Below are 13,920 nucleotides of genomic sequence, written 5' to 3'. Positions count from 1 at the left end.
AAATAGATGGCTTATTTGCTAGGAATAAAATTTTATTTTGCCCGTATTTAAATAAATATTTATTTCAATAAAATTAAATATGTTTCTCACAAATATATTTTTAGACATCTTTTTCTCAATGTATAATTATATATATAATTATATATTGTTTTTTAAAAATGTTAATATTTCTTGAAAAAAATGATAATTTAATACATGTATATTTTCATATTTTTACTTTTTCCTTGATTTTATCCTTTATATTCTTTCGAACCAAATGTCGATCACTATTCCTGAAAGACAGTTTCATCTTTATGCACTCTTTTCAAATAACACCGATCCTCCCTCATGCATTCGATAACGTCGCATATTACTTACCAGATAATACTATACGTTCTATTCCCAGTAAACGAGAATGGATTGAAATGAATTGAAAATTCAGATTTTCAAAAATATTGATTCATGAATATTAAAATGAATGCTTTTCAATTCTGAATGCATTTTTATTTATAGGAATTGGAGTATATCTCTATACCTTTCAATCTAAAAATATTAATCAATATAAATATAAAAATTAATCAATATAATAATATTAGCTTTTTCTATGCATTGTGAATACTGTTCAATTCAAAATTTTGAATAGGAAAAGCAGTTTTTCAATTCACAATTGCATCCAATTGAATCTAATTGAATCCAATTGAATCCAATTAAATCCAAAAAAAGTATTCGCTATTTAAAGTATAAAAAAATTTCAATTCATTTTAATTCATTCTCGTTTGCTGGGTTACTCACATATAAAGGAAATTTTCGGAGGAAATATCATCTACGTATGAAAAATTATCGTAATAGCATTCACCGATGCGAGAGTCGCCTCACGAGTAGATGGAGAGTTTGAATTTCGAAAAAGTATCTTGAAAAGTATCGCCGTTCCTCCTATCATCGCGCATGTCGAAAAGTAAAGTCAACGATTCAAAAAAATTCATGTTTATCGTTTCCATTTTAGTTTCACAGGGAAACAAAACGGCGTAATAAGGAAATGATTTCTATTCTATTACTTTTCGACGTCAAGAAAGACCTATGGGAAAATATGTTGTGTGGAAAATAGTAGAATAGTATAGAATTTCGCCGAATTCACAAGAATCTACCCCTCGGCTCCATGCAGTCCAAAACAGGCCGGTAGGTACCGCGGTGATGGAAGAACGGCAGAGCACCAATTAGAGACTGCGTTACATCCGTTTGGTCTCCGTACCGAGCGCGTTGATTGGTCGGTCGGCCGACCGTATACCGTCGGTCACTCCGCTCTGTCCCAGCGGCCATCATAAACGCCACAACGAACGCGATCGCCGGAATGAACGGTGCTCTCGTCGGAGCTTTGGATGAACGCGGTCGCGAGTGTGTTAACGTCGACGTCGTTAGTGATTCGATCAATTCTCGATTTTGTCTCAGCTCTGCAACAGCCGACATTTACTCCAAGTTCTTTTAGTCTAACTTTTTCCTTTCCCGTAAATTGTGAATCGTGAGAAGCGTTGCGGCACGCACGCCGCACGTGCGTGACGTGATCGTACGGCTTGCGAAGATGGAGGTCGCACGGAAGGTGCACTACGACGCGTGCGACATGCAAAACGGCGAGCTCACCTGGAGCTGCGGTGGTGCCGGTGACGCCGGCGACAACAGCCCCGAGTGCGACGTCCTCGACTCCTCGGTCGACGACTTCGACTCACCGCCGCCACTACAGCCGCGCAAGCTGTTCGACGCGACGGATTGCAACGACGACGAGGGCCAGCCGATGAATAACAACAACAAAATTCCGATCTTCGTTACAGGTTAGAATTTTGCATCTCATTGAGTTTACTCCTAGACCTTTTCTACGTTTCGTCTCTTTTTTCTGACATCATATCCATGTTTTGTATTGTATTTCATTGTGTGCCGTTTCAAGTGCAGAAAGTATAACACGGTGCAGCTACGGAGAACGGAACTTTACATTTATTCTCGAGATTCTCTAATATCTCGAATATTTTATTGCATCCGAATATTTTATTGCATTCTTTGTACTTTTATCTTTCCCCGATGTCTATTTAACACCTGTTTTATGTGTGTTGTATGTCTGTTTGAAGTGCAGAGAGTGTAATAGAACGATATTTTACGTTTTCTTATATTAAAATTTTTTTTACTCTTTATTCTTCTCTGTTCCAATGGCTATTTAACATCTGTTTTTAATTTATCCTTCATCGCATACCGTTTTACGTGTAGAGAGTGTAACACGGTGCAGCTACGAATAGCGGAATCTCAAATGTTTGTTCGTTTCATTATTTGAATTTTTGTCAACTTTCTCTCTCCACACGTTTAATTATGTATGTTTACTTAATTTAAAATGCAAAAAATGCAATGGTGCAGCTACAGAGATTCTTTCTCTTCATGCTACGTCACGGCGTCCCTGCCCCCCCGGGGCGAGTGGTCGGAAATGACCTCATATTATTTTCATTTACGAATCCAATTCACTCGGAAACGATTCCATTTGTAAAAAACGGTTTATGGAAACAGTTCATTTTAAAATAAGGAATTGCGAATTTTTGCTCATCGTGTTAATTAAGAAATAATAATCAGGACGCATTGCGAGTTCGTTTCCATGCTCTATGCCAGAGAAATTTTGTGAGAGCCTGTTTTATCAAAATTCAATCTTGTTACAAAACACATGGATTTTAAGCTAATATTAATATAAATTTAGGCAAATAAGAACTAGAACACATTATTATTTGTGTCTAATTATACAAAATTTTTTTTCCTTTAATTCATACAAACAAAAGATCAACGTTTCGATTGTCATCTGCAACCATCTTCAAGACATGGATTTTAAACTCTTTGTGTCGATTACCAGTAGATATAAATGTAAGAAGTAGATGTATCACGCTAGTTTTGCCAGAAAATTTCTATTCCCACCTGATTCCAGATGACTCTGCATTTCTTTGTGTTATGTTCTTTATATTTCTGAACAACTGTTACTTCCTGTCTTATAAATTTCTTTCTCTTCTCGTTTTAAGATTTCAAATACTTGTGTGATGTTGATTTAAAATTAGCGCATGATGCGAAATTATTGATATTGACATATTTGACAATTTTTTTGCATCGTGTATACTTTCTGTAAAATCTTCACTTTCCGAAATTACGATCGTAAATTATACGACATTCTGATTACGATCGGTTTTTTAGTTAAAAAATTATGATAACATCGGTGATTTTAGATTTTCTTTGTACTGATGATATCATCATAATTGCATGTAATAATTATTACATGCAATATTGTACATATAAGACGCCTAAACTTATTGACGACACACACACACACACACACACACACACACACACACACACACACACACATGTTTAATAAAATTAATTCTACTTGTTAAAAAGTAATCATATTCTCGTAAATAAAATTTTTAATTCGATTTTTTATTGACTTGTCATTTTGTCTAATGAGATAAAATTTTATTAACTATATTTAAGTGCGTAAACTTATTGACGACACACACACACACACACACACACACACACACATGTTTAATAAAATTAATTCTACTTGTTAAAAAGTAATCATATTCTCGTAAATAAAATTTTTAATTCGATTTTTTATTGACTTGTCATTTTGTCTAATGAGATAAAATTTTATTAACTATATTTAAGTGCGTATACCGTATCTTATTTTCTTCGTTTTTTATTAGAATTTTTTATGGTTGTGTTACAAATTTACAGAAAATTCATATATCTTTATATTTTAATTTATTCCATGATTTTAGTATTAAACAATATTTTTGAAGTTATTCTAAGAGAAAAAAATGTAATTTAAAAGTATAATAAGTATAATAAAAAGCTAATTCAGATCGGTTTTTAAATCATTATCTATGAATTTTATGATGATTACAAGCTTTTTATGTGGAATAAATGTTTATTTACAGGTACTCCAGCCATCAAGGCTCCCATTAGTCGTGAAAGTGTTTTTCACAAAAGTTCAATGGGGTGTAGTCCACCCTACAAACGTGTTAGGGCATTACGTCTATTCGATTCGCCTACTACCCCTAAAACTTTGATAGAGAAGAGCGTGTTACAAACTCCGATACCTTCAAGATGTTCTAGATTTTTTACTCTAGAAAAACCTAAACCTTCTAAGATAAGCCCCAGTTACCAGAATAAGTTCGAAAAACCCGCCGCGAATGTAAATCCATTCACACCTACTGGCATGTTAATAACAGCAAAGAAAAGAAGCAGATCTAAACGTAGTCTCAATGGGTACGTATTCGAACTGTATATCTTATAACTATTATTTATTTTCTGTAAAATCTGTGACTAAATCTATAATCACAATAATAAAGTATAATTCAAATGCTTATCTTTACTATTCACAAACTAAAAAAAAGATATTTTTTCCATTCGTGACTCTTGTTTGAAGATTAAATTTGAGATTTTATTCTGATATGTTATTCAAATATTAAATTTTAATATTAAAAATTAGTGCTAAAATATCTCGGTTTATTATATATATCGGTTTGTTATAAAGTTTTTTATAACTTCCAGAAAGAAAATCTGCTTCAGATTCATAACTACATTACTTTTCTTTCTTTTACAACAGTAGTAATAGTAGTTCACCGGATATGCAAGTACCAAAGTTTGACCTCGCTGACTCCGAAGATTCCGACAACGAATACGAACACGTGACGAAACGTGTAGCACTGCAGGATTCGAATATATCGCGTTATCATAAGGAGTTCCACGAACTCGGCTTGATCGGGATCGGTGAATTCGGCTCCGTGTACAAGTGCATCAATCGATTGGATGGATGTACATATGCCATCAAGAAGAGCATCAAACCCGTAGCTGGCAGCATTAATGAGAAGAACGCGTTGAATGAGGTGTACGCGCACGCTGTGCTCGGCAAACATCAGCATGTGGTCCGTTATTACTCTGCTTGGGCGGAAGACAATCATATGATCATCCAAAACGAATATTGCAACGGTGGTAGTCTTGCGGACACGATCCTCTTAATGCAAAAACAAAAGCAGCGCTTCAGCCAGGCTGAGATGCGCCAATTGCTATTGCATGTGGCTGAAGGACTGAGGTACATACACAGCATGCAACTTGTGCACATGGACATCAAGCCCGGCAACATTTTCATCACCAAGGAAAAGAAATTGCGAGCCATCAACTATGACTCCGCGGACGACGGTTTTGACGAGGATGAAAATGTCGACGAGGAAATCACATACAAAATTGGTGATCTCGGCCATGTCACATCTATCAACAATCCGCAGGTGGAAGAAGGCGATTGCAGATACCTTCCAACAGAAATTCTGCAGGAAGATTTCAATCATTTACCGAAGGCCGATATCTTTGCCTTAGGATTAACCGTTTACGAGGCGGGTGGCGGTGGACTTCTGCCGAAAAACGGGCCTATGTGGCATGACATTAGACAGGGGAAATTACCAGACTTGCCACACTGCAGTCGCGATTTGAACAACTTATTGAAGGTATGATCTTACTTCTGAAGTTTAATGACAATTTATTATTTCTTTTTCTAGCGATCTATCGGATAAGTCTTGTATCATGTTCCTAATATAAGTTATTTTGATCTTTTTTACATTGCTGTTTTATGTTATTCACAGCTGATGATTCACCCCAATCCAGAAATGAGGCCATCAGCGATATCTTTGATGCAACACCGAGTCTTATGTCCGATCGGAAAGAAAACCAAAGCCCAATTACGAAGAGAATTGAACGCTGAAAAACTTAAGAATGAAATCTTATCAAAACGACTCCATGACGCAGCAATGTGCCTGAAGTCCATTGCACCGAACGTTGTCGTCGAGGGTAGTAATAGCGATCGACAATTGCGACCGATAGCCAGCAGATTATCGTCATCCCGTGTTATAGGCAAAAAAGTTAATCGTAGTAATAGCACTACGAACTTTTGAATCAATTCGTTAAAATTTTGACACCGGTAAAATTTCAAAAGGTCGAACTTAAGGAAGCGATCGATTTCCTGAAGTCACCTTAACATGTGTGATACCGTATCTAGTTTTTTTTAAGTACGATTTCCCAGTAAAATAAGACGTTTACACAACAGAATGCTGAATGAAATTACATACGATTGTAAATGAGCATTCTCCCTATGATGATTTTCCTAATACGATTGATGTTTATTATATAGCTGTAAACAACGTATAATATCTTACAATTAGTATCCTTATTATACTATAATATGGTTGTGTATTTTTTTGAATTGTTATCGAAAACGAAATTTGTTAGTATACGAGCGTGTGTAGCAAGCAAATAAGTTTACGGTTAATTTCTGGAATAGCACTGAGGGAGCAAAGTTTGGTTTAATTTAAAGTATAATTTACATTCAAAACACACAAATATGACAAGATTAATATTAAAATGGAGTTGGTTAGTATAAAAAAATTTTTTCTAAATTATGAAATGAAACTGCATTCTAGCAGGCTAATTTTGTGTAGTAAGAAAGTTTTTGAGACCATTCAAATGTTCTTTCATGTTTCAATGTTGGTAGAATCTCTTGCACTTCTTGATTCTTTCTCTACATACTGGACTCTAAAACTTTTCTTATTTTGATAAAAAGTTTTGATTTAAAATGATTTTATTATATCTCGGTATGCAGTGCATGCGGAGTATAATAAGTAAAAATCGCATGTAAGCGAAATGAAATAACTATTGCGACTTTTACAATTTTTGCATGTTCAATATTTATATGTTATAAAATCTAAAAGTTACACTTTTCAGGAATTATAAGTTTATAAATTATTTTTTTAACGTTTAAACGTTTTTTTCTTTTTACTTTATATAAATGAACTTTTTTTGTAAAAATGACAATGCACGATTGAACAAGTATGTTCTGATGGCATTAATAACAACGAAAATTGTTCTTATATCCTCTTAACCTGCTTTCGCTTGCCGATTGTAACGTTTACCTTACAATCACACCAATGCATGGACAATTTTGTATCCTAGGAAACCAAGTTTTACCTGTACAAAAATAATAAGTACATCCATACACTGTTTATCTTTTATTGTCTTTTTACTTCAAGTCAGTTTTGCCAAAAAGTAATAGAAATGTCACTATCTATACATTCTATACCTTTAAGATGTATAATTTAAGTTTTAGCTATAGCGCGAAATCTCAGGATAACGAATATATTTTTCTACTGTAATATAACGTTTTATATGATGCGCTGCTCATTACTAAGCTGATTACCAAGTGCCTTTTATTATCGTAAAACTAAACTGTCATAAAACTAAAAATTTTTATGTAACAATATGCAGATTACTGACTGCATATATAAATTTCAAAAATAATATTTTTATATTAATGATTCGTGATTCATGATTTTCTGTTACAACAAAGTTAACTACGTATTAAGGCTAATGTAACATTCATTTACACTATGTTTTTACAGCTTATGCCATAGAAGAGAAATTAACGTTTCTTATATTATTTCTATTAGCGTCTTTCTTCCAATAATACGCATATAATTTTACAGTTGCGAAAATGATTTTATCAAATGATTTTGTCTGTAGCTAATATTTACAACCTGAAAATAAGTACTATTCAATCTTAAAAATTAACAAAACAACATTCACACTCGATTTAAATAGGTAAAATTTAAGAAACAGATTTTAATATCTTTTAAATGTTAATTTTCATAATAATTAGCATTTATTTAATAGCATTGGACAAATTAAAGAAATGCAAATTAATGCTCATATTATATATTAAGGATTATTCTAAATATAAGTAACATATGTAAAAATCAAATTTGATAACTAAAAAATTCTTAGTGTTTCATTCAATTAATTTGTTGCTGTTGGATTGTTTTGTTTCTTTTTCTTAAAAATGAACAGCTTTTTTATATGTAATCTATTTTATACAAAATCATTTTATTTATAAAATAATGTAAAATTAAACACACGAGTATCTAAATGCGATTATACGTATGAAATTTTGAACTTTTTAATACAGAGTTATAATTATCTTCAATATTCTCCGAAATTTGTATTTGATTGAACTATAATGTTCAAAATAATGCTTGATATTGTGTATGCATTCTTTTAATTTGTCTATTAAAATACTATTAAATTAAAAGTGCTATAGTTATTACCAAACTTTTTTTAACGCTATAAGAACGATATAATAAAATTTGAAATCTGTTTCTTCAATTTCGGATTAAATATCTCTTTGAAAGTATCACAAACTGAGTTTCCTTCGAAAATAACGACACGAACAGTTGTTAATATGGATATGACAGTTTCCAATCATGAATGACAAATTAGTTCCTAGGTTTTTTTATTACATTCTGTTAATGTTTTCTTCGCATATTAGATCCGTTCGCGCTGCTTATACTTTTTGTACGCAGCGTCTTCGCTTTCTCTCTCTTCAGGGTCGAATATACGCTATTTCCTTTAAATGCAGAAATTTTTGAAGATACAAGTAGCGCGAACAGACCTATCGAAAATTTTATTTCAATGCCGAGAAGAACTCTGTGCAAAAACCAGTCAGTTCTATTTTTTTTAGCGAAAATTTTTGAGTGAACTTAACGGTTCAAACATTCCTTACAAAAAAGCGGACAACTCCGAACTAAGTTTATCCATCTTTACATATTTTAACGGTTTTCATAAAATATTTCGCACATACTTGCAACAATCGTTTTTTGGTTAATGTAATAAGTTTAAAAAAAATGGCCTTAAACAGTTTTTGCATCGAGTTTTTCAATTGCTACGAATATAAACATTCATATGCTGCTCAGGTAATATGTTAGTGTTCATTTTGCAGGATTTTACAATTTCCCAAAGATTGACGTTAATAGTTAATATACGCATTGACTTCAGTAAATGTTTCTTCCAAACAAAATCTCAAAGTCAACTTCGTTACTTTATTAAATTTTAAAGCATGCTTTGATCTAATTCAAATCTATGAAAAACAAGGGAAGTTTGTAAAATGCTATTGTGTGATTATTTTTTGAGTAATTGAAATGTGCAACTATATGTATAAAATGAACCATTGCATTTTTTAAGAATGGGGTCATAAGGAGAAATCATACAGCTATCAAGAATATGTTACTGTCATTGTTAAACTCGATACAAATTTTTAAATTTGCTGTATGATTATATCCATAACATCAAATTGTTTTATATATTGTATTATTTTCTTACATTTTTTTTTACAGGAATTGTTCGTGTAATAAACGTTCATTATATTTTAATGTGCTGTATAAAACGATAGAAATTAACAATATAGTGATGCAAAATATGCATTTAATTAATTTATAAATAAATTGAATGAATAAATTTAATTGATTTATTAACTTAATATTAATTGATCAATATATTAATTAAATTAATGGACAATTTAAGGTAATATAAGCAAAATATTTTTTTCATTATATTTGTATTCTTTATATCGTTTTATATAACAAAATGAGACATTCTAATATACTTTTATTATACAAACATATTATTTTTTACATGCGAGAGCGTTATATTCGCAAAAGATAAAGAATATGCATGAATATTTTTCTAAACGGAAAAGAGAAAGAGCGAAGTTGCGAAATATACTAGTAGCATAATGAACTAAACTTAAACTTTATAGCTTGCTTAAGTAAATTTACGCTTAAACATAAATTGTTTCTATTATTATTATTATTATTATTATTATTATTATTATTATAAACGATTAACTGATTATCATATACTTTCTGTTCTTACAGTCTCCATCATGTAATTACGAAGAATGTTATGTTGCGCAAGATCTAACTCAATAGTTTCAGCGAGCGCTGGTAAACATGCGTGCAAATCAGCGAATTTAGTTCGTAGGAATCTCTGTAAAAATTAACAATATCTCGAAGTACGTATTACCTAATTTGAGTAATGAGCGTAATGCATCACGTATTGTGATTCGATTGGAAAATTATTGTTAATGTTGTATGATTTGCATTTTTCTTTCATCATTGAATTTATTCCTACTGACATTTTGTGAGATAACATTTCAAAATGAATAAAAAAGAGAGTAAGAAAAATGTATTACTAAATATGTTCTTATGAGAATTCCAACTAAAGACCGAACTCAGACAATATCGCCGTTTTGATGATAAAATATGACTTAAAGTCTGTGTCTACGATGCTAAAAATTTGTCGGAGATCTTGGAGAAAGAATTGACGCATTAATCATATATAGGGTTGGTAAGTAACGCGTTACTTACAATGTCGTTTCGTTACAATTATTTTTTTCGGAAACGAAATTCTTTATAAATATTAAAATCGATCAATGAGATAGTAAATATGCAGAATTTAAATTCACAATTGACAATGTAAACACAAAAGTAAATGAGAAAAGAAAAATGACGTAATGTCCATTCAAATCATCGCGGTAAGATGGTAGTGTCTGGTATCAATTCTCATTGGCTACGTTCAGTAGAAAAAAAAAAAAATAATTAGCGCTTAGTGATTCTTTAATATGATTGGTTCTTGTCTTTATTAGTTCTTTGCTGAATCTAAATGTAGGAGCCAATTATATTAAAGATCGTTAAGTCCTAAAATCCCAGACACAATGCGAAAATTAAAAACACTGGAATACACAGTTTCTGATTGAAATCATGTTATTTCTATCGCTATCGCTATTCCTTTGCATTGTGTCCGAGACTTAATTGATTAGTAGTTTTCTCTACTGAATTGGCTAATTAGAAATATGCGCAATAGCACACTTGAATTTCTTCCGTGATGAAAGGAATAATATATAGGTGCGCTCAACGCTTTGCAAGCGTTTCTTTTTAAGGGTATATCCATACAAACTTGCATAGCCGCATAATGAGGCATAAGAAATTCAACCAATCAGAATTCTTTATTTCATGGAAAAGAAGGAAACGAAGGACTTTGATTGTACATTTTCTTATGTATAACGCGTAAAACATGAATCATTATTCTAAAAAATAACATGTATTTATCAAATTATATTTGTATTTACATACATAATAATTAAAATATGACAAACAGACAAAGTACTTTGTTACTGAATGCGAGCGTGGCGTAGCAGGCAGCGCATGAGACTGCTATGCCCAGAGATCTTGGGATTCCCGGATTCGATCTCAGGCAGAACTGAAAAATTTTTCAAACGCTCGTAGCTTCTCTCGGCAAGCAATAACAAATCACCGAGAGTATCCTTGCTATATACATTTCTTTAACATTCGAAATCGACGTTAAACTTATGACTATGTACAATTAACGTGCGCACTACAAGCATATGAGAGAAACTATAGCAACAATAGCACATTTGACAATTGAAGCATCTAATCAGTCTATAAGATAAGTAGTACAGAAAAATATTTCTGTATTACTTTGTACTACTTACCTTACAGTTTGATTAGATATTCCAGCAAACGAGAATGGATTAAAATGGATTGAAATTTTTTTCTAACCGAATGCATATTTTAAATAACGAATACTTTTTTTTTATTAGATTCAATTGGATGCAATTGGATTGAAAAACTGCATTTCCTATTCAAAATTTTGAATTGAACAGTATTCACAATTGTGTTTGTGTGCACAGAAAAAGCTAATATTATTTTTAGATTGAAAGGCATAGAGATATGCTCCATGCAATTCCTATAAATGAATAAAAATGCATTCAGATTAAAAAAACATTCATTTTAACATTCGTGAATCAATATTTCTGAAAATCTGAATCCATTTCAATCCATTCTCTTTGCTGGGTACGTCAGAATTTAACTTTGATATCGACAAAATATTATTAAGACTCCTGCATGAAGGGATAACATGGGCTGTTTTCCAGCTAGAACACGAAACTAGAGAAGCTCAATAAAAGGAATAAGGAACAGAGAATAGAGAATAAGAATTTCTATCAGAAATCATGTATTGTGGAGTACACAATTTCTGATAGGCTGAAATTCTTATTCTCTGTTCTCTGTTCCCTTTATTGTGCCTCCCCCCCCCCCTTACACTGTAAAATACTTGTTGAAATTGAAGTTTAATTTCATAGTGTAACACCAAAATGCATTGCAGTCTTCCATTCTTATTCTTACAATTATGGGTTTTTTAACTCATCGATTGATCAATCGCATTATGCACAAATGCAACTTTTACGGAACAAAATTACATTTGCGCACAGTGCGATCAATCGATAAATTAAAAAATTCGCCCTATATTTAGCGTATCAAAAATAAATTTATGATATTTTTATTTAGACTCAAATTATAATTTTTTTCAGAATTGGCGATTTTTAGAGAGATTTTAAAATTTTAAAGCACTGCTAATTTTAACTTAATTAAAAAAAATTAACCTACTCAACTCTTCAAATTAAACTAAAAATATATTTTTCGGTTGCAAATAATTACATCGAAGACTCCTATTGAGGTTTCCTTTCTCAAAACATCATTGGCTGTAAAATTGTAATAGGAAAGACACCGGGTACATCTACGTCACTGATATCAACTGGTATCCACTGATATTCAAGCTGTTTCGAGTATTTCGGATTCTAGGAAAGAGGGAAATTTTTCATCGATTTCATTCTGCCTGATTCTGCCTTGAAGATGAAGGTGGCTCGATTATATTATTCGGTTCTATTAATGCGAATGGAGATCCAAAATTAAGAGAAACAAAATAATTCTTCGCGAACCGTGTCGCCGACTAATAGATAACCTCTTCAGTGTCGTAAATAATTCCGCATGTTATTACGTCTGCGAAAGCTATTTTTACGATAAATTCACGAATTCTTTCTTAGATCCACAAATATATAGCTCGCAATATTTTCATTATATTTTAGTCGATTATATAGATATTGTATGTACATACAATAGCGTGTAACAATGCATGTAATGGCTCTGCATAATAGTTATTAAATAAATAACCAACTTCTATTTACAAAAAGGCATTTCTTTATTCGATCGGCACCATTTCAATTCCTATACATATATTATTACAGGAAGTAGTCCTGTGCAACATAAGTTAATTCTTTTTTACGTTTGTTCATCGCTTTCAGATACTTGCGCAAATAAGCTTTTAAGCTCAATGAGACAATAGAAGTGCAGCAATAGACGATTGCATAGAAAAATTATCAAAATCGGCGCTTATGCTTCCGATTATTTATAATTGGACACGTTTTTACAGGATCCGTTTACACTGCTCAATTATTATGCTCTTTTGATTTCTTTGTCTGCAAGATTTGAACAATCAGATATAAGAAAATATCACAAAAATCTATATATTAAAATAATTTCGCGCGAATTATCCCCTTATATTTTAATTGTAATTACTAGTAATTAATGGGATGCATTTGCAGCAAGTTTTTCTTACGATTTTTCACGTTTTATGCATCTTGTTTCTAAGAATATAATTTTTATTGTTTTGTTCGGTAAGATTGATCAATTAATTTGAATTAATTTGAGAACGACGTTTGTACGATTAGAATATAACTGCCACAAATGGATTTATGCTATGATGTCTTACTTAAAGTTGAAGAATTAATTTGATTTCTTTTATGCTCTTTTCACTACTTCTTATTGACGGTTTTCGTAGAATCTGAAAATTTAGCTTTCACGCATGCTTTTTTAGGTAAGATTATCAATGATAACTACCTCATAAATGCATTTTATATTCATAAATAATTTCTGTGAGATGTTGATATGAAGAATACAATGTATTTCTCTTTTAGGTACGTTTCAAAATAAATAAAAAAATGAGTGTAAATATCAATCTACAGCCAAGAAAGAAAACTAATCTTTTATATCGATATGGATATGTTCTATTAATGCTCGTATGCATGATACTTGCAACTATTCAACCGCATATTGGCGCAACGAATGGTGAAGAGTTTTCAATAAATACTTCAATAAAGAAAAGAGAAATATATATATATATATATATATA

The 13,920-nt window shown here is 31.7% G+C and overlaps 2 protein-coding genes across 2 annotated transcripts in view; both read left to right on the top strand.

Annotated features, from left to right (window-relative positions):
• The first annotated feature begins 1,365 nt into the window (after positions 1-1,365).
• On the top strand, positions 1,366-6,075 carry LOC108687137 (wee1-like protein kinase 1-A). The gene is made up of 4 exons (XM_018192757.1): positions 1,366-1,802; positions 3,933-4,263; positions 4,604-5,498; positions 5,634-6,075. Exons 1-4 carry the CDS (start codon positions 1,556-1,558, stop codon positions 5,940-5,942), a joined length of 1,782 nt encoding a protein of 593 aa, XP_018048246.1. The 5' UTR covers positions 1,366-1,555; the 3' UTR covers positions 5,943-6,075.
• Positions 6,076-12,486: 6,411 nt separating this feature from the next.
• Positions 12,487-13,920, top strand: part of LOC108687170 (sodium/bile acid cotransporter 7-like) — a 3,588-nt gene continuing 2,154 nt past the window's right edge. The window contains exons 1-2 of the mRNA XM_018192792.1: positions 12,487-12,590; positions 13,706-13,856. Of these exons, the coding sequence (XP_018048281.1) occupies positions 12,585-12,590; positions 13,706-13,856 (157 nt within the window). The 5' untranslated portion in view covers positions 12,487-12,584. The remainder of the gene's footprint in view (positions 12,591-13,705; positions 13,857-13,920) is intronic.

The sequence above is a fragment of the Atta colombica genome, unplaced genomic scaffold (assembly GCF_001594045.1).
Source record: "Atta colombica isolate Treedump-2 unplaced genomic scaffold, Acol1.0 scaffold200, whole genome shotgun sequence".
Taxonomy (NCBI): domain Eukaryota; kingdom Metazoa; phylum Arthropoda; class Insecta; order Hymenoptera; family Formicidae; genus Atta; species Atta colombica.
The sequence above is the reverse complement of the archived record's forward strand: the minus strand, read 5'-3'. Positions and strand labels throughout refer to the sequence as shown.

Excerpts from the sequence above, each read along its gene's own strand:
- LOC108687137 (XM_018192757.1), top strand. The coding sequence starts at position 1,556 with ATGGAGGTCGCACGGAAGGTGCACTACGACGCGTGCGACATGCAAAAC. Across the intron at positions 1,803-3,932 it reads AATTCCGATCTTCGTTACAG|GTACTCCAGCCATCAAGGCT; the intron begins GTTAGAATTTTG and ends GTTTATTTACAG. Across the intron at positions 5,499-5,633 it reads ATTTGAACAACTTATTGAAG|CTGATGATTCACCCCAATCC; the intron begins GTATGATCTTAC and ends TGTTATTCACAG.